Genomic DNA, 25,549 nt, shown 5'->3' with positions numbered 1-25,549 from the left:
AATTTTCGCCATATATTGGTATTAGAAATTTTTTTGTGTTAAAAAAAAAATTGTTTTTAACTTTTTAATGTTTTTATTCCTTAGTTCAATAACTAGAAAATATTATTTCGAAGACGTGTGCAAAATTTGAACTAAGTCGCTTCTTAACTTTTCGAGTCCATCGAAATCGAGCTTTGATATAAAAACGTTTACTGTTTTAAATTTAAACTGACGTGGCCCCATGGGCGGAACTTCCAAAGAAACTAAGAAACTATATCTTTTCGAAATTTTTGGAGAACATTTCAAACGTATTGTACCATTTAATAAGACAAAAATTGTTCACATTTTGAAATTATAAAACCCATCTAATACCTTTAAAAAGTCCTAAGTTATGAATCGGGTTTTCTAGATCTGATTAGTATTGATATCAAATAGTGTATGTATTAGACTTGAATATGCTGTTATAGTTTAAAGTAAAAAAGATGAACAGTTTGCCAGTGATTTAGGAATAAAATTTTTATAAAACATAGCACTCAAATCGGACCACTACAATAAAAAACTAGATACAATATCTCAGGAAGTAGATATAGACAATATCATAAAAAAAATTTGAGGTTATAATTAATTGTATCTTAATAATAATCCCCTTTATTGTAACCTAAAAAAACTTAGATTTTTGTAATACCTTCCCTATACACTTGACCATCAGAAATCATAAAAATATTTTTCGTTTTGATGTTTTCAAATGACTTATAGCCACAAACGCATTTTTGAAATCGATAGATGATCAAACCATTGTTTTTCAGTTTCTATTTCGACTATTTTTTATTCTAGACATCAGAAAACTTTAAGTGCCCATAAAAAAAATTTGTTTGTATTCAAAATTTAATTTCAGGCATTTAAAATTCAAATTCAAAGGCTTGGCGTGTCTAAAAAGTCTTATATTGTAAACTTTGCGAAAAATTTAACGAAGTCATCCTCGGAAAATCCTATTTTATACAGTAATATTTAGTTCATTAATATAATTCGTTTATTATAATTTTTTTTTTTCAAGTGTTTTTTTTTTTGTGAAAAGCAAAGTATATTAAAGCCCAGTTGCAAAAAATAAAAACTCTATTAATTTTATTTCTGATCAAGATCAAAATAACAACAAAAAAACATTATTATTATATAGCTAAAACTGACGAACTTAGAGCAAATTTAAACTCCACCCCACAATCATTTTATTTAACAATATTGAGATGAAAAGGGTTACAGCTTCAAATATTCCGCCACCTATCATCTATATATAAGAAAAATACGAGCGCGTGCAGCTTATATGCGCTCACATATGTTTAACAACTCCCTCGTGTAGAATTCCACACACATTTCCATTACTAGAACAGCAGATTTTCACATTTATGCCTAAAACGCGTTGAACCACTTCGAAGTCGAGCATAGAATAATGAACAAATTTTAGATTAGTCAATAAGCCATAGAGGTTAGAGCGCACACGAGTTGAGTAGTAAAACATTTGCCGTACAAACTAAAGCACAGAAAACACATTTCAAGCGACGCATATTGGCAATAAGCGGCCGGCAACACACCTGAGTAGCAGGGATGAGCGCGTTTACTGGTACGCATTATTAGTTTCAACAACATTTTAACACTTACGCATTAATGCAACACTTGTTGTTGGTTAACAATTAACAAAAGTTAATGTAAAATTATAATTACGCATATAAAGAGGAGGCGGCTTTTGGGATGATTGTAAGTGTTTGTATGGAGGGCTGGAAGACGCATTTGTTAAATTAAGCCGGCGAAACAAGACACAGTAGCTTACAGTTGAAGGCATAAAGTGTGCAAGAAGCAGTTATTTGAACGAAAATTTGTTGAAATGATGGCTGAGGGTGCACAGTGCGTATGAGTAACATTCCCTAATGTAATAAATATAAAAACACCCAAAAATATGCTATAACATTATTTTATAGAAAAAGCAGTGTTGCCAAGGCGGCTAAGTGGATATACGATGGCTGTGAGATTGAAAGCGGCTTTGTAGCTTTTTCAATTACAACAACGATACTAACGCCAACATTAACACTTGGAAAATAATTATTAGAACACAAGGCGTTGAGGACAAGCCTGTAGAAAGGCAGCATTTCAGGCGCATAGTGAGTAACAGCTTTTAAGTTTCATTTATTTGCTTTTTGGTAATTTCTGTGCGTCGCAGCAGAGTGGTTCAAAGGTCGCCAGTGGGTGGAACACACCATAAACGCGTGGCGGCTAAGCAGCTGAACCCTTTTTTGGCGTTTGTGTACTAATAATGTACGCATAAATTTAATGTGCAGCGTCGAAGTGCCTAATGTTGCGCTACGACTGGTAAAACTGGTAAAATTGCTTTACAACGCCCGCACTTTCAACGGGATACACTATAAATATTGAGCAATGTCACACAGTATACGTGCGTAAGTTGTGGTGCGGACGGTTTAACGTGGCCTCGCGACACCTTTGCCCGTCCAGCTGTGGGCCAGCTCAGCTATATATTTGGCTTCTTTCAAACCGAACATCATCGACTAAAGCGCGCTGTATCATTGACTTGCGTTCGCTTTACGCACCCACAATGACGCTGCTGTCGTTACACTTGCCGCTGCTTAACCGTTTCACAGACACAGTTATAGCTTTTTAACAGCTTCACGCATAGCGTCAGCACCAGCTAATGGTGATTTGCTGGCAAACATTCATTTGCGCTAATGTCTTTTGGTGTTGTTAATAATTTTTCGGTCATATTTTATTTGCTGGGTATTGCATACTTTTAGGTGATTTGCAGCACAACAACAACAAAGCGCAGTGTGGCTTTTGGTATTTTAATGTCTTTGTCTCTCGTAAAGGCGTTCACTTATGCGTGTCTATATCATTTGCGTTTTTCGGTGCAAATTTACTGCCCACTTGCTTGTCATTTTCGACATTTGAAATTATGTGCCACACCATAATTCTTAAGTTACGCCTGTAAGTATGCAATTTAATACTTTATATGCAGCGAGTGTTATAATTAACGCATTTGTTAGAAATGAAGTCTCAAGTATAGATTTTTGGGTTTAGAAAATACGTTAGTCCGCTTAATGTTTCGGCCTGCCGCATGTGCAAATGTATTTTTTAATTACTTATGGCGCTAAAAAGTAGGCAATAAAGAGTTTAGGAGTCATGGGTCTCTTTTCTAAGATATATGGGCATAAAAGACACATTAGTTTTATAATGACTGCAGGAGATGCGAGTATTGTTTGCATTAAATACTTAATTACATATTTTGTTAATAGTAAAATTAAGTGATTTATACACAGGGATTAGGTTTCCAAATAATTAACGCCATTAGAAGACGTTTTTGAAAGAAAGTAAATCTAGACCCTCTATAAGAGTGTACAGCTACTGACGTACGCTGATGATATTGATATCATTGGAAACAACACCCTCGCCGTTAGTTCCTTTTTTCAGACTGGATAAGGAAGCGAAGCGTATGGGTCTGGAGGTGAACGAGGACAAGACGGAATAAATTGAATTGATTCTATGTTGTTAATTCTAAAGTAGGAACTATGTCACTGTTGGCAGCTATACAGTTGAAAAAGTTAAGGACTTTGTTTATCTCGGAAGCAAAATAAATGGAAGCAACAATCTAAGCCTGTAGATCAAGTTCAGAATAACTCTTGCCAACAGGTGCGACTTTAGGTTCGGTAGGCAATTGAGAAGCATATCCCACTCTCGACGAACAAAAAATTATGCTCAACAAGTCTCTCATCAATCCCGTCCTATTATACGGTGCAGAAACATGGATGATAACAACCCTAGATGAGCATTCGAGAGAACAGTTTTCTGTAAGATCTTTGGAGCCGTCCACATGAACGAGCAGTACCGAAGAAGATGAAACCACGAACTCTTTGAGATCTACGACGACATGAATATCGTTAAGCGCACAAAAATCCAACGAATGCGCTGATTAGAATATGTCGTACATATGGTAGACAATGCTGCTGTGAAAAGATCTTTTGATTCGATTTGATTTGAACGGAAGCAAGGGCGCCCACGTATCTTGATATACAACTTGTGTGACTTCGCAAAGGATAGAGACAACTAACTAAGTTTTGTGTTCTCGGCTCAGACCGACCAACGGTTGGAGTGCCAAAGAAAATGAAGAATAAGATCTGTGATTTTTTTAGAAGATGTTATTGGAATTGCTAATTGGCTATTATATAGACTTGGATGTACGAGAAGACCGTCCTGAATATCAATTCATGTAGCTTAAAGTGGTCTCAGGATATGAAATGACCTCACCTGTTAGTTACTGATTGTGTGAAAACGGATGCAAAATTTATTTTCTGGAATTTCGTTAAAGTAATTCTGAAAGTTGATTACACCGGTGAACACGATTTTTGGGTCTGACATCTACATGTTAAATTTTAGTTTCTCCTATGACAAAAATAAGTAAAATTTTTTTTCCGACTAAAATTTGCTTTCGTAGAAATTAGAGCAGTTTTTCGATTTGAAAGCAAAAATTACTGATTTTTATATTTTTTCTACAATTTCACTATAGATTATTTTGATTACTGACTTTTAGGTTAAAATAGGCTTCATAGGCTTCGCAAAGTTTCAAATTTGTTGATAAAGCAATTTTTTTACTTCTAACTTTAATAAATTCACAGCAAATAAAACAGAATGAATCAACATCATTTTTACACTGACTTGATGCCATTTTTTAACTGAGTAATACACTAATATTGTTATTACAGCTATAATAAACAGGTTAACATACACAACTGTGCCTCTTAAAAATAATAATACTGTTTACTTTCGGTTTAATCAAAGTGCTGCCATCTTTGATTTATGAAATAAATTAAAATATACTTATCGATGTAGATCAGCCCAAAGCAAACTTATAGAACTAAAGATTAATATTTAAGTGTTTTTCACTGTCTAGAATCAGAATGCAAGCATGAGAACAGAAACCTCAAAAAATATTTTTTTTGTTGACCGGTGTTATTTAACTACAGTTGAATTTTCATAACTCGAACTCTTGAATTGGAAATAGAAGTCAAATTTCATATAAATTACCTTCCATAACTCAAGGTCTCTCAAAGACGAAGTTTTTTGGGGATTATGGTGATTCGATTTATTGAAGTTCAACTGTATGTATATCAGGCAAGGAAAAATAATTAGGATGTACTGATTTAAGAAGAAATTATTTCAAGAGAATTATTTGAACTTTTGAGATGGGTTAGAAACTGAAAGATGTATATGAACTGAAGATATATTAGAAAATCTGAGAATATATATATAATAGAGGTTAGCAATTTGAGATGAGCTAAGTATTGAAATAAAGGTTAGAAAAAACAAAGAATGAAAGGTGTCATATGAAGCTGCGCCGGACTGAAGACGCGCTTCTTAATTCCAAAATAGAAGGTACAGAGGCTGTTACCAGAAGAAAGAAGTTACTGACAACATTTGAAATGAGAGAATGTTACAAACAAATATTGTTCCCAAAAAGAGTATTACTAAAGAACATAAGAACATCGGTAAAAATAGAGCAGCAGGTCGACTTGCAACAACGAATAACGACAACTTTTACTAGTTTTTTATAACCCACAAATGACGCACGACTCTTTGAGTTATAAAAATCTATATGAAGACTCGAGAGATTTCCATAAAGAAACGCTGGTAACACAAGCAGTAATTTGAATGACATAAACCACTTTCGAGTAGTCATGAAAAAAAAAATCATACGCTGACATAATAACCTCAACTGGGTTTGCACACATTGCAGCAATGTGCAAATAAAATGACATTAACGGCATGTTTATATGTGTATAAGTGAGTGTGTGTGCATGCGTGCACTTGTAAATAATTGCTTTGACACATGCAATTTTCAATTCGTGCAACATAGACGAGCATTTCACTAATTAGATGCAAACTTTACACGTGTGTAGATGAGATAGCTAAAACAAAAACAACAAAAACAAAAAAACATGAGATAATAAAAGCAAAAATTAGGTAAGACATGGGTGTGCACATCATTTGCATGGTCAGAAACATAAAGGCGCTCGTAAAACTTTGTTGCCTTTCAATAATTAAATTAAATTATTTAATTACATGCGCACTACTCTGCGCACTATTTCGTTAGTGTGGTCGAAAGAGAGTGCAAGAAAAAGGAAGAATAAGAAGAAGAGGTGGGCACGTAAAGCTAGTTAGTGATTTTTATGGCTTAAATGGGCGCTCCACGCATTTGCAATGCCGAAGGAAGAGGCGTTGGGAGGTGGTAGCGAGTAAATTTTGGTGATTTTTTAATGGAATTTGGAGAAGTGTGAGAGAAAAGCGTGAGTTAGGCAAATCAGCGTGAAAATATATAGAAATAAGGATATAGGAGATCTGCTACAGAAGCGCAGAAAATAATAATTACTTCTTTAGTGGAATTAGTAGAAAAAAATCGAGGTTTCTATCGTCACTTGGAAATATATAGAACTAGAATTTAAGGTAAGAACTAACTCTTCGAAAACAAACTGAAATAGCATAACCTTCAAAAGATAAGATAATCTTAATATTTTGAGTGTCACAAGCTTTGAGTTACAAAAAAATAATAAAAATGAATTTCCTTTGTTATTGAAGCACTTTGGTGAAAAGAAATACAGTTGACATCGAAACTGTCGTGTAGTGTGCCATCCAAGTTCGCCGACAGACGAAATAATCATTTATAAATGGTTTTCTGCTTAGTGGACATTTATAAAAGCTGTTATCAAAACAACAACAAAATCCACAAAACGATTTTTGAAGTCTTCAAAATGAGGTCGATCGAGATAGCAAATATCACAGGAACGTTTTGGACAATTTGCGTTGGTATTCAAAAGCTCTGAGGAGAGTGGATACCGAGCTAGGTCACAATACACCGCTTCACCATGACAAAAATTAAAGAAAACGGTGTCAAATTGCATTAATTGAGATTCAAATCGCTTCATCATCCCTTTTATATGGAGATCCTGATATCCAGCAACTCTTCCAGCCCTCAGAACACAAGAGAAGGCTGGAACCATGAGATGGAATTTAGTAATAATAAAGAAGCAATTGTCATGCCTCATTGTCATCATTAGACCTATTTTGCTTAAAAAATAAATTAGTTTTTAAACCATTTTTTTCTGGAAATTTTGCTCCAACATTATCAGAGTGAATCATTGTTATAGAGTCTAGCAATATTTAGTCACTTTTTTAGACTTTATTCCCCAAATTCTCAGATTTGTGATTTGCAATTGTGTAACCTACTCTATCACATCGATTGCATGAATCGCGAACAACTTTTATGATTTTCTGGAGGTCTCACTATAGGGGTATTTCTACCCTGGATAAAAAAAATTTCACCTGCCTCTCCTTTATTCCAGGTCGAATTTCCTGTCTAGAGGTCCTACACCATTGTTTCATAAGAGTTTTTGACTCTCTCCAAAAATGCTCAATGTTTGCGGGAGAACGACAATCAGTCTACGTAAACGGAACGGACACGGATTTTTATCCAGCCGAGGGTAGACAACTCGACAATTTGCCTGAAATTTATTTTTAAGACATTTCAACAACAAATATCTGTGTTGTTTAACTATTAGGAGAGACATATGAAGAACAAGATAAGCCTTCATAAATATCAAGAAAACAATACCAATTAGTAACTTGTTGCCATCTTTTTCACCGCCACTGCATGTATAGTATCTATGTATGTAGGAAAATTGGGTGCGCACGAATCATCAAAATGCCATCAGTGTTGCTGTTGTAGCATTGTAGGCTAGCAAAAAATCTAATTAAGTGAAAACTAATGAAACGTTTCCTTGCTGTTGGTTTTTTTCCTTGCAGCGCTATTTACATTGCGTATAACAAACCGGAAAAGTGGCGACTTCCACTTTAGAAAGTTTGCACAACTCTGCAATTTGTGTGAAAAAACCCGGCTGCTAATCAACGGAAATGAATCAAATTACTTAACCGAAACGGAGAAGTCCGAAGGAAATTTGCTAATATTTATTTCTAGCCCGGAAATATTATGAGATCGCTTGTATATTAGTGGATGAAAGGATAGGCTAACTTTTTTCTGCAGTCCTTACAAGTGGCGAGTATTTTAATTGCCTCTTACCGGGGGTGATTGAAGGAAATATTTTTATTTTAGTGCAGCTAGTGAAAAATGTCGCTTTTTGGACATTTCGCCGAACATTCGTTGGAGTGTGACAGAACTGCCTAAAGGTAAACGAAATATATTTTACATATTCCCGCTATTTTGATATTTCTCTTCATAAAGGTTTGTTATTTCATTATGGAAAGATATACGATCCAACAACGAGTCGAAATTATTAAAATTTACTACTGAAATTCGAAGTCACTAGCCTTAACTTTAAGAGCGCTTCGTCCAATTTATGGTCGTCATAATCGTCCCGTCAGATCAACAATTGAGCGTCTATTAGAAAAATTTAAGACAAAAAAGTGCCCGTAGTGTCGAGAATATTGCTGCCGCTGGCGCATTAATTGAGGAAACTCCAACTCAGTCTCTTACGCGTCGTTCTCAAGCGTTGGGCATCTCTGTGACGTCGTTGAGGCGAATTTTGCGAAAAGATCTTGGCCTACATCCTTACAAGATCAAATTGACGCAAGAACAGAAGCCGCTTGACCACCAGAATCGTCGTATGTTCGTGAGCAACAACTTGAAAATGATACGGATTTTCATCGAAAAATCATCTTCAGTGATGAGGTTCATTTTTGGCTGAATGACTTCGTCAATAAGCAAAATATGCGTTATTGGTCCGTTATTGGACAATATGTGGTTCGAATATCACAATCGATTTATTGAAACCCAAGTTTGTTGAACGTGTTATCTCACGAAATTACCCCGTCAATTGACCATATAGATCGTGCGATTTGACGCCGTTAGGTTATGCCAACAAGGCAGCGATGATTAATGAATGTCGAAAAATGGATCTGGACTTCTGCAAGCGTGACCGTGTTGGCCATGCAAAAGAAATCGAGTCCTATATATAATGACATCGAATGGCATTGATATCCCAAACCGTTTTTGTTGTATTTAAAAAAACTTTGCTCTTATTGAAAAACCCGTTTACATATGACTTTAATTTCAATCGTGCCATCCTAATGGCGATCTGTTTCCAAGTTTGAAGCAACTGTCCTTGTCAGCAAGTAAGAAACTTCTGGGCAGATAATACTAATATATTTTCACTGTGGTAATAACGATACAATCCAAATCTTGATCGACGGATGCAAAAGATCGTAGACGGTAGCTTCAAACTTAATCCCTACAGTTTAAGTCTGTTGAAGGCTTATCTTTAAGCGAGTAAGAAACTATAAAAATATATTTAATCCATCGAGTTTTTGAACGCTGACTGGTAGAAAGTTTGAGGAAGCTCAAATTAATCCACGTACAACCAATGTAATATTCAAGACTCTCAAACATAAAGTACTTATTTCATGAATACCTTTACAGAATTTAATTTTTCTTTAAATACTTTTTTGTGCTCTTTAAAGTTAACTGCTTGCTTGATGGTCAAGCGATTTGAACCTTTAGAAGCTTACATGCATCAACAGATTGCAGCTTTCAACAAATTACTAACATTCGCACTACCTTTCGTTCGACCCATTCATATACAATACATTCCAACTAGCTGCCTTTACACTAAAGACGCACTAAACTGAACGGAATATTTATTAACAGCTTGCTTCCTACGGACAAACATTTAACGACACCAAAATGGCTTGACCACACAGCCAACGCAGTTCAACGGAAATAAAAAATTGCTTTGCTAGTTAACTATTGCTTTCCACTTAAACTAGCGTGACCCGGTCCATTGAGTGCGTGCATGCCTAAGATGCCCATTTTATGTTTGTGTAACCCTTGTCAACAGCTTGCCTGAGCGGTGCGCCATGCAACAGGGTGTATAGAAAGCATAGAAAGGCGAGCAACACCTAGACCATAAAAAAGCTAGTAATGACACTTATTGGGAAGTACAAAAGGGCTACTGAGTGGCTGACCGCATTCACAGGTCATGTGTCACATGGTAGAACCAAGAAAACACACACATGTGCCCTTTTTATTGTTGGGGCGTTGGACAAGATAAATGTGCAACTGGCAACATATGCGCAAATCGATTAAATAAATCATTAGCATCTTTTGTAACCAATTTTCTTGCCGTTTTCTTTTTTTCTTTCATTTTGCTGTCACACTAGCTTTTGTGATATTAAAAAGCAATAAAAAAAGGCGTTGGAAATGCTTGCCAGCCTGTCTTGGGCAACATGCAACAGGAACAACAGGAAGTGCCGTTTGTCTCCAAGCATACCTTCTCCTTTTTTTGTGACCACAATTCTTGTAGCACTCTGCGGTCGCTTGCGTGTTTCTTTCATTGCCGTTTGAGTGCCTTTTATGGTTTTTTAATAGGGAAAGTGTGAAGGAAATGATGTTTTGGTTATAAAAGTGGCATTTCTTATGTAAGTATGTTGGCCTGTATATAATGTGAAATGTATCGCGTGGCAACCCTTTGCTATTTCTTATTTATTTTTTATTATTTATAGCTGCAAAGGAGACTTTTCTATTTTCGTGTTGATGACACTTAAATTTGTTGCTTATTATTTGGTTGTGCACAAATTCATGTTGTGAGATAAATGTCGTGATAAGCCGCGGGGTACCCTTACTTTTTTCGGGGGGTTATTTAATTGTTTTTTGAGAGTATCAAAAATGCTCGATATAGGGAGGACAACAATTTGTTCTTACTTTCATTCAAAAACGATAAATTAGTTCGTGACATCATGAGAAGGCTTTGTTTACAATTTCTATGGAAGTTTGACAGGTTCTTTCGTTTATGTCGCAAGCCAGTCTCTGTCATACTTGTATAGTACTTTGTCAAACATGTACTTTAAGGTCCATATTTTGCCTGTGATAATAACTCCCTGAAGAGTTTAAGTTAGGTTATGCGACTGATTTCCGATCTCAAGATCTCACATGGACAATTACAATCATGTTGTTTGTTTCCACAAAGTATATTCATACTTGGACAATATCTTGAAAAAATATATATAATGTATATTTTAAGGACCAGAAAATATATTCGCTGTAATAGGGAGATAATCAATTACGTTATGTGGCTGATTTCCGATCTCAAGATCCCACATGGACAATTACAATCATGTTCCTTGTGATGGCACAAAATGACGAAAGCTCTTGAACTTATATTCCCTACTAAAGGACTAACCTTAGCCTCCCGAAAGCGGAACAATTAAGAAGACGAATCTGCAAAGTATAATTTCAGTTATGATTTATTTACGAATATGACTGACAATGAGTTCTGGATCCAAAGTTTACGAAGAGTCTCGAAATTGCCAAAAGTTTTACCCTACAAAGGCTTCTGGATTATAGAAGATAACTATTTTTTAAATTTTTGTTCATAACGGCGGACATTACTTCCAGGTTTATGGCCAAATCAAACTGTATATTTTTTAAAGGAATTTATAGTTCAACTTCCTTATATATTGTTGTAAAATTAAGTTAAAACTGTAAGAGGATGATCCTAATAGGGTTGGACTTGTCAAAATCTTTTGACACAGTCAATCATACAACGCTACCAGAAGACATTGAACAATCTTCGCTTCCTCCAGGGTTGAAGAGGTGGACCATGATCGGCAATCATCCGTAGTGTTTCAAGGTCAAACATAAAAACTGAGAAGAATCAAACAAGGGGTCCAAACAGATTGGTGTCCTATCCCCTCTACAATTGAACTTATATATCTCGAAACTCCCTGAACAACCAGCGGGAGTCTCAGTCACATCTTACGCCGATGATTGTGCGAAAATGACGTCGAGCAATGGAATCGATGACATGTGTCCGACAGTGAATGCCTACATCCTACACCTTTCTCGCTTCTTTACTTCTAGGAGCCTAACACTCTCCCCTACTAAATCTACAGCGACCATATTAACCAATTTGACGAATGGGATACAGTCTAGACCTTAACATAATGGTCGATGGCATTAAAATTTCGACAGTTTGCGTTTAGATGTCTCCGGCCGAACACCTATACACTGGGGCATGTATGCTCTATTTTAAGAAGCAAAACAAAATGCTCTCCAAGCAGTTTATGTTGTCTGCACCCATTTGCTGGAAGTCGAGCAGCCTTCCAGAGCCATTAAGAGCACTTTTCTGAAATACGACCACGACTTACACAACTAGACCGCCCGGACTTCGAATGCGACAGGCTTTAGACAAGCACTGAACGCCATTTACAGAGGAGCTACATATTCACACTTTCATCGACTCCCTCCCTGTGAATGGCGTACTTGGAGATAAATCACCACCAATTGCAGACTCCGAGCTCGAGTTGCGTCGAAAAACTAGAGTGACCCTCAAGCAAGTTCGTTCTTGATATAGTTGATATTGTAGCAGATTAAACGGTCATACATGCCAAAAGTTACTATATGACACTAACCACCCCTTTGCATGCCCGCTAAGCCCCACCCATCTAATATCCCTTTCCCTTTAGTCCAACAATGACGGAACAGCTCGTTTCCTAGGCCTCCCATAAAATGACTTCGATTACAATTGATTTAGGTTTAGAGATTATAAGTTAACTATTTTTAGTAACTATTTTAGTATAATGTTTAGCATTAAAAAGAATGCGCTTCGCTAAAAATTAAAAAGCGAACATCAAACCCCATCTAAAGTTAAACAAAATGTTATCTCTGAGACAAGAGGACTGCTATAATTGTGAGGTTAGAACTGCCCAAAACTGTCATTCTATTAATTTATTAGGCTCATTGAATATTTGTGTGTGTCGGTGTGTGTGTCATTAACCACCTTTCAGTCTGTGGTTACACAAACAATTTTCTTATAAATTACCTTTGTTCAGGAAACTTGAAGAAAGTAGAAAAGAGATGGTAAAAAAAGGTATAAATAAAGGGAATAGCAAATAAATAACAGTACGACAGTGGAAAATTACCAATAAATTTAAGCTTTCATACTTTTAACTGGATTTTATGCGCTCGTGAAAGAAAACGCCGCAGTTGAACCCTTTTCACAATGCGCTACAGCCGAAGCGTAAGTTAACGGAGTTGTGTGTTTGAGCAGTGAGTGTGGAATAAAGTGAAGTTGAGGTGGAACGACGTGGAGTTGGCGTGGAATAAAATATATTTCAAGTGTAAAGCAGTGAAAGTGTAGTCGTTTTGGCTAAATTTTGAGGTTAGGTGAATCGAAATTTTGGGGTAAAAATATTAAACGCGTTTTTGTGAAGCCACAAACATTGAACCTTAACGCAGCCGCTAAAACCAAGCAATCATACGCACACGATCGCCAACGAGTTTTTTCAAATTAACTTTGTGACCGCAGGACAACAAAAAAAGTAAACAAAACAAGGACGCCCAATGCTGTCTGGAGATTTTTCAATACTTTTCGACGACCACTTTGCGGCGACGATGGACCGACAGCAACAATTGAATGCCGCAGTGCAGCCAAACAGAGCAGGGGACAAGAAAAAAATTGTAAACATTGTTTCCGGTTGATGGTTGGGAGCGACAGGGGCGAAGGCCAAGTGAAGAACGGACCACTGGAATAACGAAAATGATGACTTTGTACTTTGTATAGCGCCGTGATTTGTAAGCGCAACGCATATAAAAATGTGCAAGCAACAGTGTTGCATTTTAAAATATGGCTGCAGTGCTCAATGGCGACAGGTAGAAGTGATGAAAAACATTTGATTTCGATTTTTTTTATCACACAGTCAAGCGCTATTTACTTAACAGCAACGGAGCTGTATGACAAGAGAGTCAGCATACCAAATGAGTGGCGCGTAATAAAATTGAGGTTAATAGACTCGGGTGTTACACATACACGACGCAATAAAAATGCAATGACTTAAAAAAAAACAGCATTGGAAGCCTGATTTGCTGGAGAGGGACCAAAAAAAATTCATAAAAATTGATATCCGTTCGTAAAGAGTAGACAAACAGAGGAGGAAACGCAGAAATGTCACTAAGGTGTGAGAGAGTGATGGACCAGTTCGGCTGTGACTGACATGCTGTAAGCAGACTGACGACGAGCAGCAATGCTGACGCTGTTGATGACCGTCGAGAGCCAGTCAAAAACAAGAAGAAAGCATATGGCTGCACCAATGTTGGCGGGAATAAATTAATAATCAGCGCTTTGTCTAGGACAAAGCGCTACTACTGCCGAAGCCGTTGAAGAGACCGCAGTGTCCGACGACCACCAATAGCTAGTAAGGATGCGACTGACTTGCATTGACGGACAATGGCGTTTCGTTTAATTAACGTTGACATTTTTATATATTTCTGTAAACATAAAAAATGGTAAATTAGTAAAGTGGCCAGAAAATATTGAGTACTTGCAACTGAGGACCACAGCGACTTACATAGTTCATGCCTTAATAGAAGGAGTCATTAATAGTTAAATACTTTTTCGTACTTGCTTACGGTTTGTAATGCATATAAAGGGCAGCAATTAATTAGCCGAAAGGAATTTTACTTCCTTTGCGAGGATAGGCCTGAAAGTTTCAACAGCGAAGTTAACTGCTTAAGAGGAAGTCTTATCGTAGGATTCTTATTCGATTTCTTCTTATTCCCAGTGGAATAAAAAAAGGTTTCGATCAAATACCAAAAGGAGGAATAATTTTAACCGTAAGATATTCGCATTGGAAGTTATACCGCGACACTCTACTCTAGATGGTTTAACCCTAACAGTCCCGAAATTATATACCACCAAGAAAAATCATCACGGCAATATCCCCTGAATCATTTCCAGAATATTTTCTTGCTCTAAAACAACAGCTTATCAGTTATCATTTGGCGCCAAAATACAAAAACGAAATTCCTCTTTCATGCCCTTGGCTTAGAAAAGACTATATCCCTAACATATTTTGCCTTTTTTAACAGAAAATTAAAGGAGAGATTTAATACTGGAATTAAACATAAAAGTCTATGGTATTGAGATTTGTTCTGGAAATAATCCACAAGGCTTAACAAGGAAACCTTAGCAGAGTCAATTTTGAAGAATCTAAAGTGCGAGGAGTAACCAGATATACGCGAAGTACTTTTCTTTTTGGAGACACTTTGGAAGAATGGTTAAGGATTAAAATCGTCCATTAAAATACTCCACAGAAAGCTTCAATTAATACCATCTTTATAAATATTCCCTATATTGTCCAATTTTTTGGGCAGTCAATAATGTGGTCAGCACTACATTTTAGCCGACCCAATCGTTTTTAACCACCGCTATATAACGATTTTTTCTTTCACATCCAATTTAATATGCTCTTTAAAGTTTGAAATAGGTAAACCTCATATGCAACGATGCATTCACAATTCTCGAGTGAATTCAATTAATTAGTCGTTTGGTAGCGCTGTCGCATGCAGCAAGTTGTTAAAAGCGCATTTGTGTCTCTTTTTTTTGTGGCTAACGTCATTGACTGCATTGTAAGGTATGCAGTTCATTGCAGTTTTTTGCATGCGGAAATAATAAAAATATTGAAGTTTTTAGTTGCTATACTTGTCATCAAGGCCCTTGGAAAAAAGTACAAATTTATTGCCATCGAGGTCATCTGACAGGAGGATCAAGTCTGGATAAGTAGAAATTTAACCTCCTTCAGTAATCATAGAGAAGTTGCGCGAGTATATCGAGAACAATCCGGAATTGACACGGATTTTATTTGACGATCCTGGAGTTTTTCGTCAATGGATCGGTTAGTTACAAATTAAGAAATATGATTCATTATATTATTCTTAAAAGTCTTCGAAGAAAACATACTGGAAAGATCGAACGCAGGAACGAAAGTCGTGAGAACAGGGCTTAACCCGGTTGTAATTATTGAGGAAGACAGATCTTCTGGAAAGCATGTGCTTACTTTACGAGTCCTTTTCAATATTATAACATAGATACTCCGAGCTATAAGTAATTTGGTGTAAGATTGTAAGGTCTTCTATAGGAAGGATTAGGAAACGAGATGTAGAAGCGTGTCCGATGAGAAGGTTTTATTGGTCAGGGAAAGGGGTGGTTGGAGTAATGCAGTGTGTCGCAGGACATGTGTTTATGGTAGTATGTCGGACTGCACGCACGAGAATTCCAAAAACAATCGGTTCACGTTACGGAATCGTCCCGGATTTTGTCCGAGGCTAGAGATCGGTTAGTTGTAAATATAAAAGTATGATTATCTGTATCTCCTTAAAGGTTCTCAAAAAAAACCTATTAAGCTGATCGACCCAATTAGAATTTAGCGGCAAAGATTTTCCAATCTGAAAATCGAACGATATTAGAGATGAGAATAAAACTAGGGTTGCATTTTGGTTATTATAGTAGCATTAAGTTCATAGTTTTGGGAAATAGCGTGCTGACAATACTTTGACGGAAGACGGAAGTCAGGATAAGCTTCAGTAGTGTAGGGATGAAAGTCTCTTGAAAAGAGCTTAGAGAGTGCTTATTAATGCATGCATTAAGAGAGCTAGCACTTTTTAGAAGCAAATATATACTTGAGAACTTCAACAATATGTTCAAATTCTGTCGGGTTTTTCAACACTTTCGGCTCAACTAAGAAATCTTCCGACCAAAGGGATAAAAAACTCAAATTCATGAAACAAAATAGCATCAGTTAAACTTAATAGGAACAAGTGCCTTTAATTAGAACTTCACAACACTTTGGATGGAGTAAATAGGCTATAAGTTATTTTTTTTTTATTTTGCTACAATATAACCCCACATTGCATGCCACTTATAATCAGCAAAGCAATTGTGCTGACACTCAATGTGGTGGCGTTCACTAAACACAGCCACATTTGCGATTACACGCCATAATACCAGTCTTGAGCCAAGAAGAAAAAAAAAACGAAAAAAATTGCATCATTTTTGTTTTCTTTCCTTTTACTGCAAGTGAGTGTCACGTGACAAATTCCAGTCGAGCATTTCAATAAAGAATTTTCTGCTGCAAGCAAAATAGACTTCTAACGAAAAGAAAACGACGCGACCAGTAGTACACAAACAAATAAAAATAAAAAAAGTGAAAAACAAAAAAATAAGTAAACAATTAAGTGTCGGAGTGAAGGAAGGTGTGGGAAACATTGAGAATATAACGAATTGCAGTGAAATTAAAATAAAATAAAATTTACGATAAACGGCAAGGCGCGAAAAAATGCCGTGAAAAGCGCCGTCAGCAGTCATTGAAAGAATATAGTGAATGCCAAATGAGCTGAGGTGGCAACCAGTGCTGGCGCAAGTAAAAGCCGCTATGTAGTAGGTGACGGTAGTGGGTGTTTAAGGGGCATTGTGTGAGCGACAAAATCGTGACTTCATTTGTTGACACTTGAAACAAGGCGAACGTGTAGGCAAGCAGAGCAGGCTTACAGACGCTGAAAGACAGCTCGCAAAGGAAGTAGGTAGCCGAGGCGCGGAAGAAACGTGAAGCGTTGGCTGACAGGCGCAGGAAGCGGATGAGGCGCCAACAAAACGGTAGCGGCACATGCCAGGTGGGTGTGTGAGTGAGAGCTATCGTCTGCAAACGAATGATTCCTAATTGAAAACTATTAAATTCCGTCAACCCCACCCACCCTCGTAACCTCAGCATGTGCAAGTTAAGCGCCCAGCGGCCGCTCTACTAGCCGCTGCTGCTGAAGTACACTTTTGCATATCTTTTTAATTCTTCACTTCCGCAATTTTTATTTCACACTTTTTAGCCTTTTGTTTGAAATGTTTTTGTTTAATTTTTCTGCTTTTTGCTTGTGCTTTTGTAATTGTTTCTTCGTTTTGCACACAAATTGGAACTTAAATTTCATTTCGAATGACATTCGCTCCATCACGCGCGCGTCAACTGCAGCAGCATCGGGAAGCCAAAGCATCCAGCAGCAGTAGCTGGGCGAGTCCGCTGCTCACACAATGAGACAAACGGGTGCGAAAAATTGAAAAAATGACATTTAGTAAAAAAAACGGACATTTTCATTTGAGCATATTTAATTAGAAGCAATTATTTATGGTATTAAATAGATGAGGCAGTAAATGTGCTGTGCAAGTTAGTATGCCGCATGCAGGCAGGGGAACGGGGTGGCAAGCACTCATCGGCACAGCAACAACACAAGTTAACGCAATTGCGTTTAGTTGTGTGTGCGGGTAAAAATTGAATTTTTTATACTAAATAGAAAAATTGTAATAAAATGCAAAAGAATCGTTTGCCACTTTGTGTGTGTGTGACAAAGTGCCTGACGTCGCTGGCGAGTTGGCGTCAAAGCGGCGGTGACAAAGAAATGACGCGAAATTGAAGATGCCATTGAATGAAGCGTCTTGCTGTCATTGGACCAGCACAAATGGAAAGAAAAGCAGCACTTAAAATAAAAAAAAATCAATTTATATATAAAACCAACAGAAAAAAGTTACTGACGAACCTATTTACTTCCTTCGCAGAAGTTTTCGGAGGTGGAGGTTTTCTTTTAGTATAAAAAATGCACAGTTTAATGGCTAGAAATGTGAGAAAAATTGATATTTAAGCCGTTGAATAATTGCAGTCGATTATTTAACGCATATAGCGGATACTAATGTGTGACATTATTAAAAAAAATGCATACATTTGTATATTTAGGCGCTTTTAAGTGAACAGACGTTACTTCGGGGATATTTTTAAGATTCTATAAAATATTTTTTTTTTATATTCGCTCTTTACGGTCATTATCGATCACGGAACAATCTACAGCGGATATAAACAAATATGTATATTGATTATTACTGATATAGAAAGTGATTAATTTAAAAAGAATTCTTTACTTTTACATCGGATCGGGTCAACTGAAGCATATTTCGTTGATAATTCTTCACAATGAAGATTTTTGGTATTTATATCCACTTATAAGAATAAGGAAGATATACATATAGCGTTGGATTTTTAATGTAATTATTAGTTGTTTAAAAAGTTTAACAATTAGTAAAAACTATGCATTTCATTAGCTCCATAGACAGATAACGACGATACACTTCAAATTAGCTAATGTTACTTAAGAGAGAGAGAAATCGGCAAGATTTGTTGTTATTATTTTTGTAAATATACATAAATAATTGCATACTATTATTTAAATGTAAAAAGCTCAATCCGCTGAATTATTATAATAGTTGTGTCACGCAGATCAAAACAACAATGACAAAATCAACTGCAAAAACAAAACATTGGCAATTACTTATACATATGCTTAACTATAAAAACGGATGAAATTTTTGCTGTGAATATACAGAATATTAGAAATTTGCATTTATAATATATATGTATATGCTAAATAATAATAGCAATAAACTGCCAACCACTGGCTACTGCAATCCAATTATAACTATTCACTATCACACACTCACCTGGTATTTGACGGCTTCAAATCCCTCCAACGCCGCCAAACGCCAATTCACTGCCAAAAGGCAGCATTCTTCCGTATTCCATGCGTACAACATGTCATCCTTGCATTCGAGCAAATTTTGCGTGTGCTGGCGATCCACCGGCAAACCGGCGCGTATTTTGGCAAACATCGCTGTTTGATTCAGCTTCAACGTGTCTGTGCTGGCGTTGAACATTTTCAAAATTTTATTATAACACTGCAGTGTATACACAAAAGGACACAAATTCACTTTAATTTCACAGCAATAAACAAAATGTTTTATTAAAGGCGGGCAAAACTACGCGTATTGTAAAAAAACACTAAAAAATTTTAGGTTAACAAAAATGTAAACGAATTGAGTGAAGCAAAAAACAGCTGATTGGGTTTGCAGCTGGCGTTTGACGTTTCGACAGCGTTTTGTTTACAACTGAAATTATTGTTGTTCGGCAAGTTGAAACATAGATGGCGCTGTGCGGTGCTACAAATCGTATAGTAGAGGATTTCACCACGAATGGGTTGGAGGTAGTGAATGAATGGTGTGTGTGACATTTGGCAGGGAAAGGTATTTAAAATTTATTTATTTAAAAAATTAAAATAAAATTTAATATATAACATATAAAATAGAATGATGAATTAAATATTACAGAAAATACTTCGGAAGCAAGTTTATAAAGTAAATTAGAGACTACAATAATTTAGAAGTGATAATAATAAGGAGAATTAGAATTAAATAAAGAATATAACGAAGTGAAGTTATATATTATACAAATTTAAATAAACATGTAGATTAATTTAGATCTTCTTAAAGAATATATTCAACAAATGCGCATGCAGTTCAATGTTAATAAGAATATATTTCTTCCCTAACACAATACATACATATGTATATATGTACATATATACATGCATACTTGCGAATATATATGCATGTACGTATGTACTTCCATATACCTCCTACTTAATTCCAAAAATTTAGTTTTACAATTTTCTTGCGTGTAATAAATTCATCGAACCATCAACTGCAGTTCTTCTGCAACACCCACCGCTTTGAAATCCCAACACTATCTGACACACAAACGCAATAACAATTCTTTTAAAACACTTCCACTACAGCCGTTGGGTAAACGCTCAATCGCATCCGGCTATTTGAATGCACAAGTTTTCTGCTGCCCGCTGCTTCATGATCTTATTTTATTTTGCACTATCAACGCATTATAGTATACAAGAAAATGAAGTTTTGCGCCAACTTTCCAATGCCATTACAATCGTCGTTTTGTATTGTCTGACTGGCTGGTCGATTGTCTTGCCGCTACACTTGTTTCTTACTAGTTTACTTGAGAACTCCAAAACGCTTATGGTGCGAGTATTTTAGAAATAAATGCTTTTTGTTTTAAATACATAAATACAATACAATAAATGGCCTCCAAAATGTCGGCAGAAACTTTTCACTTACCAGTGTGGAACAAGCCACTTATGTACGTCGGCGAGGGCAGGCTGGCTGGCTGGCCACATCCCACTGCGCTGCTCCTGTTAAGAGTTTTGGCAACATTCATCTCCTTTGTATTTTCATCTCCACTCGAATTGGTGCTCAGCTGCTGCATTATTGCTTTGTTGTACGTACATAAGACTTCTTTTGGTTTGCTAATTTATTTGCTCGTTTTTCTGCTGCACTCATTCCAGGAATGTGAATGTGGTTGGTTTGTATTTGTAATTTGGGTTATGTGGATAATAAATTATGCGCGATTGAAGTAAAGGATTCGATGGATACAATTTTTTTCTAAAGTAAAGATTGAAGTAAAGGATTCGATGGATACAATTTTTTTTTCTAAATTCCTTGAAAATAAGAAAAATAATCACATATGATCTTGTTGGACTGATCTTATTCCACTTGAACTATTTAAAGTGTCCGCATTCACAACTTCTTTGCGAAAAATAATTTTCAAACAGCGTGACTCAGATGTAATGTTTAAGTAATTATTTTATAAAGTATTTTATATGTATATGAAAAATTATTTAAAAAAACATAGTTATGTTTTATTATTATTTATTAATATTCATCTTTGTGGAAACCTTTGGCGGAAGTGAAGAGAAGGAGCTCTAGAAATATAAATAAACATTAAAAGTGGTGAACTGAGGTGTAAAGATTACACTTATTGGTTAATTCGAATTAGTTTTTTTTAGTAATGTTCGTCACTCTGTGTGTATGCAGAAGGAAGGTGAAAATAGAGGAAATGACAGTTTCACTTTTAATTGCATTGACATCCATACAAATTAAAATGAAATTTAAAAGAAATAAATTTAACAAAATTTAATAAAACAATAACAAAAAAAGTTGTAGAAAAGCAATATGCTGACAAGTGAGCGGTTTTATGCAATATGTGTGTGCGTTTATGTTTAAAAATAACCTTGTGTGCCTCGGCTTATTGGAACCACTGATGTAAATGGAACGTTTTGCTGGAAGAGCTGCTGTCGTTGTTATTTATGAAAGAAATTTAAAATAATAATATCGGCAAATTTAATAAACCATTAATAAATAAAATAGTAAGAGAGCGCTTGACAGAAAAGTGGGCAACATTCTATATACATATGTAGCATTTGTGCTTACAAAAATACTGATGTTCTTTGACTAACCTAGTATATAAAGGCAGCAAGTACGCGTCCATGTCCATATTTGAATGTACATAAGTATGTACACACATATGCTTATTGAAGTGTTGCGCGAAATTGGTAAAAAGTATAGACAATTCATAGCAAGTACTTATGGTCAGACATGCACACTTGTAAACATTTAAAAAAGAGAACAAAAATCATTGCATTTATTAAAAAAAATACAAACTTTTTTGTTAACGATTACTTTGGTGTTTAATTGCTGATTTTTTATATGTGCGTTCATATGCAAGTGTTTATTGTGTGCGCTTATCGCCGCGTTGCAATGGGAAATGTCAAGTGGCTATTAAAATGTCGGACTGAATGAAAATTAATTGGATTTCTATGAACTGTAAGTAATGACAAAGTAATAAAAAATAAAATATATAAAAATAAATATATACATAGGTTTATACATATATTGATATATGTAGCTGTAGCGAACAATAACAGACAATAAACGTTAAATAAACGCATTGAAAGGGCGAAATTAGCAAGGGAACTGCACATTTTAAGTGTCAGTCAATTAAAGGACAAAGGTGAATATGGAAAAATTAATGTATAGGGATATACATATATAACTTAACTTCCATTTTATTCAGCGGAGTTGGTTGGTTGGTTGAAAAGGGAGGCGAAGAGAGCCTGACCGCAAGCGGCCTAACCATTATTAGGCCCATTGTTCTCCCCGAAGGTACCCTGATAAGCGTCACCTGAACAACTCGGTCGATTTAACGAAGCTTCTGAGTTTATCCCATCCCTGCTGCCCAATTTCTCTCAGATTAGAGTAATGGGAGCCTTGGAAGGTATATCTTCTTCACCGACAGAAGTCCGGGCATTCGCAGAGATAATGCTCTAGTGTCTCGTCATCTTCCGCGCACGCCCTGCATTTAGCCGATTATACTATGCCAAGTCTCTGCAGGTGGCCTCTTAGAGGTAGGTGCCCCGTGATGACCCCAGTGATATAGCTTAGTTTTCTTTTACTTAAAGCAAGAAGATTTTTCGTCTGTCCAGTGTCAACACTACCACATAGTAGTTTTGTGGTACGACCCATGTTGCACATGTTCCAGGACCTGAGATGTTCCCCTAGCATCCATTGCTTTAGGCAGCGCTTGAGAGAACTGAAAGGCCTGGGGCAGTTTAAGGGAACTGCGTTCCAGATAATTCTAACTGAGTTTTCTCCCTCTAGTCTATTAATTGCCTCTTTGCATCACATGCCACATTGAGACTTCGTGTTGGCGCAGCGGATAGCCTTAATTGCGGCTTGGCTATCCACAAAAAAGGCCCACCAAACGCCTTGCCTTAGTCCGACAATCTCAGCTTGAAATACCGAGTTGTAGTCGTTTAGTTTTAAGCTTCTTTCTATATGTGGGTATTTACAGAAGAAGCCTGCTCCCGTTCCTGTTTCACCTTTTGATCCGTCAGTAAATATATATATATTTCACCATTGGTACTATCTATGATTGTATCGTCCGTCCATTCTTCTCTGTTTGGGAAGGAGATCGTTCCTTAATTTCCTCAATAGTCTCGGTTTCCCGGTCACAGGACCAATCCAAACCGAGTTCAGTGACAAGATTTAGTATGATCCCATGTCCCCATTGGTACAATGTTTGGGTCCAGTGGCCCAAGATCTTACACGCTGAAAGTGCTGCAACATACTTCTCTTGGATGTGTATTGGCAGGGCTCCCTTCTCCTTCGGCTTTTTGTTTTGGCAAACATGTTTGTTCGTCATTGAACGGGGTTGGGGAATCCAGAATCCGTGCACCGGCCACAGCCTGGGTGGATTGCCACTTGCGTGGGTTCCACCTGGAGTAATAATCCTTTTGTTATTACCTTCGCTCAACTTTTTTTGGGTTGCATTTTTACCTTATGCGAACGGTGGACGAGGCTTTTCAGAGGGCATTTTTCGCTTCATCCTCTTACTTCCCGAGATGCTTACTAGAAGCCATTCGGGGTGCTTTCACGGGCTTGGGACCGACTATGGCGGAGTTCAGCGGAGTACTAAATATAATTTTTAATCGAGTTCTCTTTGAAAGTTACCTACTGTTTCGAAAATTTTTTAACATTTCAAACACATTCTTCTTATTACATGTTTTATTTAGTTTTCGAAATATTAATATCTAGCAAGATTGTTAAGAAGTTCAGCAGCAGAGATACATAGTTGTACGAAATATAAAGATTTATGATGTAAATACTAATATAGAGAAAACAATGAAAATACATATATTTTCGAAAAGAAAAATAATTTGTAAACAATTAAATATTTAATTTTTAACTGTCAGATCCACTTCGATGCCACTTACTGCTTTTTCACCATTTTTCAAGACAGCTACAAGCAGATAATCACCATTCGGCACATCCTTCACAAGCAAATCGGTATCAAGTACATAGTCCTTATAGGTGTAAGTGTTCTATGGGAAAAGATATGCAATTTAAAATTAAAAGAAATATACCTTTTTAACTTCTATCAGTATTTTAGTTTTTCTAGTATGAATTTACTGCGTTTTCGTACAATCGAAGTGGCATATATATATTTACAGTTACGAGTATAATAAACACAAATAATTCAAAAAACCTACCTTAGGGAATGGACACTCAAACTCTTTTGGCAAATTAGATGCTTCCACCATGCTGTCATATGTGCTTTGGAGCGATTCCACTAATTCGCAGAAAGGTTCTTGCGTTTGAAACACAATCGGACCGCGTCGTTTACTCTCACGATTGTATTTGTAAATTTGCAGTGAAACCTGTAAGAATGCAAGTTTTAAAATCAAATGTTAAATATGAAAAAATATAAGTACCTTCTGCTGATTGCCCAAATTCTGCTGGATCTTTACATCGCCTGTCAGTCCTAATTCCGTGCGTGATTTTTTCTTCAAACGCAAAGTATCCCAACCCACCCAGGAGTCATCATACTCCGACAACGGTTGAAAGGAATTCAATTCGATATCACGATTGGCACTTGCCACCTGCAACTGTAAAATTATTACTACGATTATGCAGCAGAGTGCTAGCCGCAAGCGATAATCCATTTTTGCGGGGTTCGGCTGATAGTTGGTTGATAATTGTACTAAAACAACTTTGCTGTGGGGTTTTATAGCGATATCGGTATTTTGATTCGTTGCAAGTTGTTGTAGTTATTGAACACGCGAATTTCATGTATTTTCGTAACAAATCAGAATGTATGTGCTTGTCGATAGTTATCAAGTACTTCTGTAATTTTTTATATAATTATTGTTTGATTATTTTGCTTTAACCCGACGGCAATCAATTTAGGTTATATGGACCCGAGTATTTTCGGATTTTAAATGCTAGTTGAAAACACAATTTGTGGATTGTGGAACCAAAGTCGTTCTGTTCGACATTTTGTGTTTTCGATGTGTTTTCATTGACAATTCGCAAATTTATTTGTTTGTTTACATTTTGAGCAACGACAATGGTAAGTTTTAGAATATTTAATATTTGGTTATAATTATTACTAATGATCGTGTTTTATAGAATCACGACAAGAAAATTTTAATAATGAAGGTATTGGCTTTAAA

The 25,549-nt window shown here is 36.3% G+C and overlaps 2 protein-coding genes and 1 long non-coding RNA gene across 5 annotated transcripts in view; 1 reads left to right on the top strand and 2 right to left on the bottom strand.

Moving 5' to 3' along the window:
- The window catches only part of LOC105214624 (nuclear pore complex protein Nup88), an 85,852-nt gene extending 66,101 nt beyond the window's left edge, over positions 1-19,751 (bottom strand). The window contains exon 1 of one of the 2 annotated variants that reach the window (XM_054231158.1): positions 19,347-19,751. In XM_054231158.1, the coding sequence (XP_054087133.1) occupies positions 19,347-19,559 (213 nt within the window). In that variant the 5' untranslated portion in view covers positions 19,560-19,751. The remainder of the gene's footprint in view (positions 1-19,346) is intronic. The other variant, XM_011188149.3, reaches the window with a different exon arrangement.
- Positions 19,752-21,455: 1,704 nt separating this feature from the next.
- On the top strand, positions 21,456-24,627 carry LOC128921857 (uncharacterized). Of its 2 annotated transcripts, none has more exons than XR_008471169.1 (3): positions 21,456-22,361; positions 24,290-24,409; positions 24,479-24,608. It is a non-coding gene; the product is annotated as an uncharacterized LOC128921857 (long non-coding RNA). The 2 variants fall into 2 exon arrangements; XR_008471168.1 differs by having other exon boundaries at positions 21,457-22,361; positions 24,487-24,627.
- Positions 24,084-25,039, bottom strand: LOC105214623 (uncharacterized). The gene is made up of 3 exons (XM_011188148.3): positions 24,809-25,039; positions 24,587-24,754; positions 24,084-24,418 (listed from the first exon to the last, which is right to left on the bottom strand). The coding sequence occupies exons 1-3, from the start codon at positions 25,037-25,039 to the stop codon at positions 24,272-24,274; spliced, it is 546 nt and encodes a 181-aa protein (XP_011186450.1). The 3' UTR covers positions 24,084-24,271.
- Between the last annotated feature and the right edge of the window lie 510 nt (positions 25,040-25,549).

The sequence above is a fragment of the Zeugodacus cucurbitae genome, chromosome 5 (genome assembly GCF_028554725.1).
Source record: "Zeugodacus cucurbitae isolate PBARC_wt_2022May chromosome 5, idZeuCucr1.2, whole genome shotgun sequence".
Lineage (NCBI taxonomy): Eukaryota > Metazoa > Arthropoda > Insecta > Diptera > Tephritidae > Zeugodacus > Zeugodacus cucurbitae.
Note: the sequence above shows the minus strand (reverse complement) of the source record. Positions and strands in the feature narration are given on the sequence as shown.

Bases quoted from the DNA above. Each gene is read 5' to 3' on its own strand.
- LOC105214623 (XM_011188148.3), bottom strand. From the start codon at position 25,039: ATGGATTATCGCTTGCGGCTAGCACTCTGCTGCATAATCGTAGTAATA. The intron at 24,755-24,808 runs GTACTTATATTT...GCATTCTTACAG, and splicing joins ATTTGGGCAATCAGCAGAAG to GTTTCACTGCAAATTTACAA. The intron at 24,419-24,586 runs GTAGGTTTTTTG...CTTTTCCCATAG, and splicing joins TTGAGTGTCCATTCCCTAAG to AACACTTACACCTATAAGGA.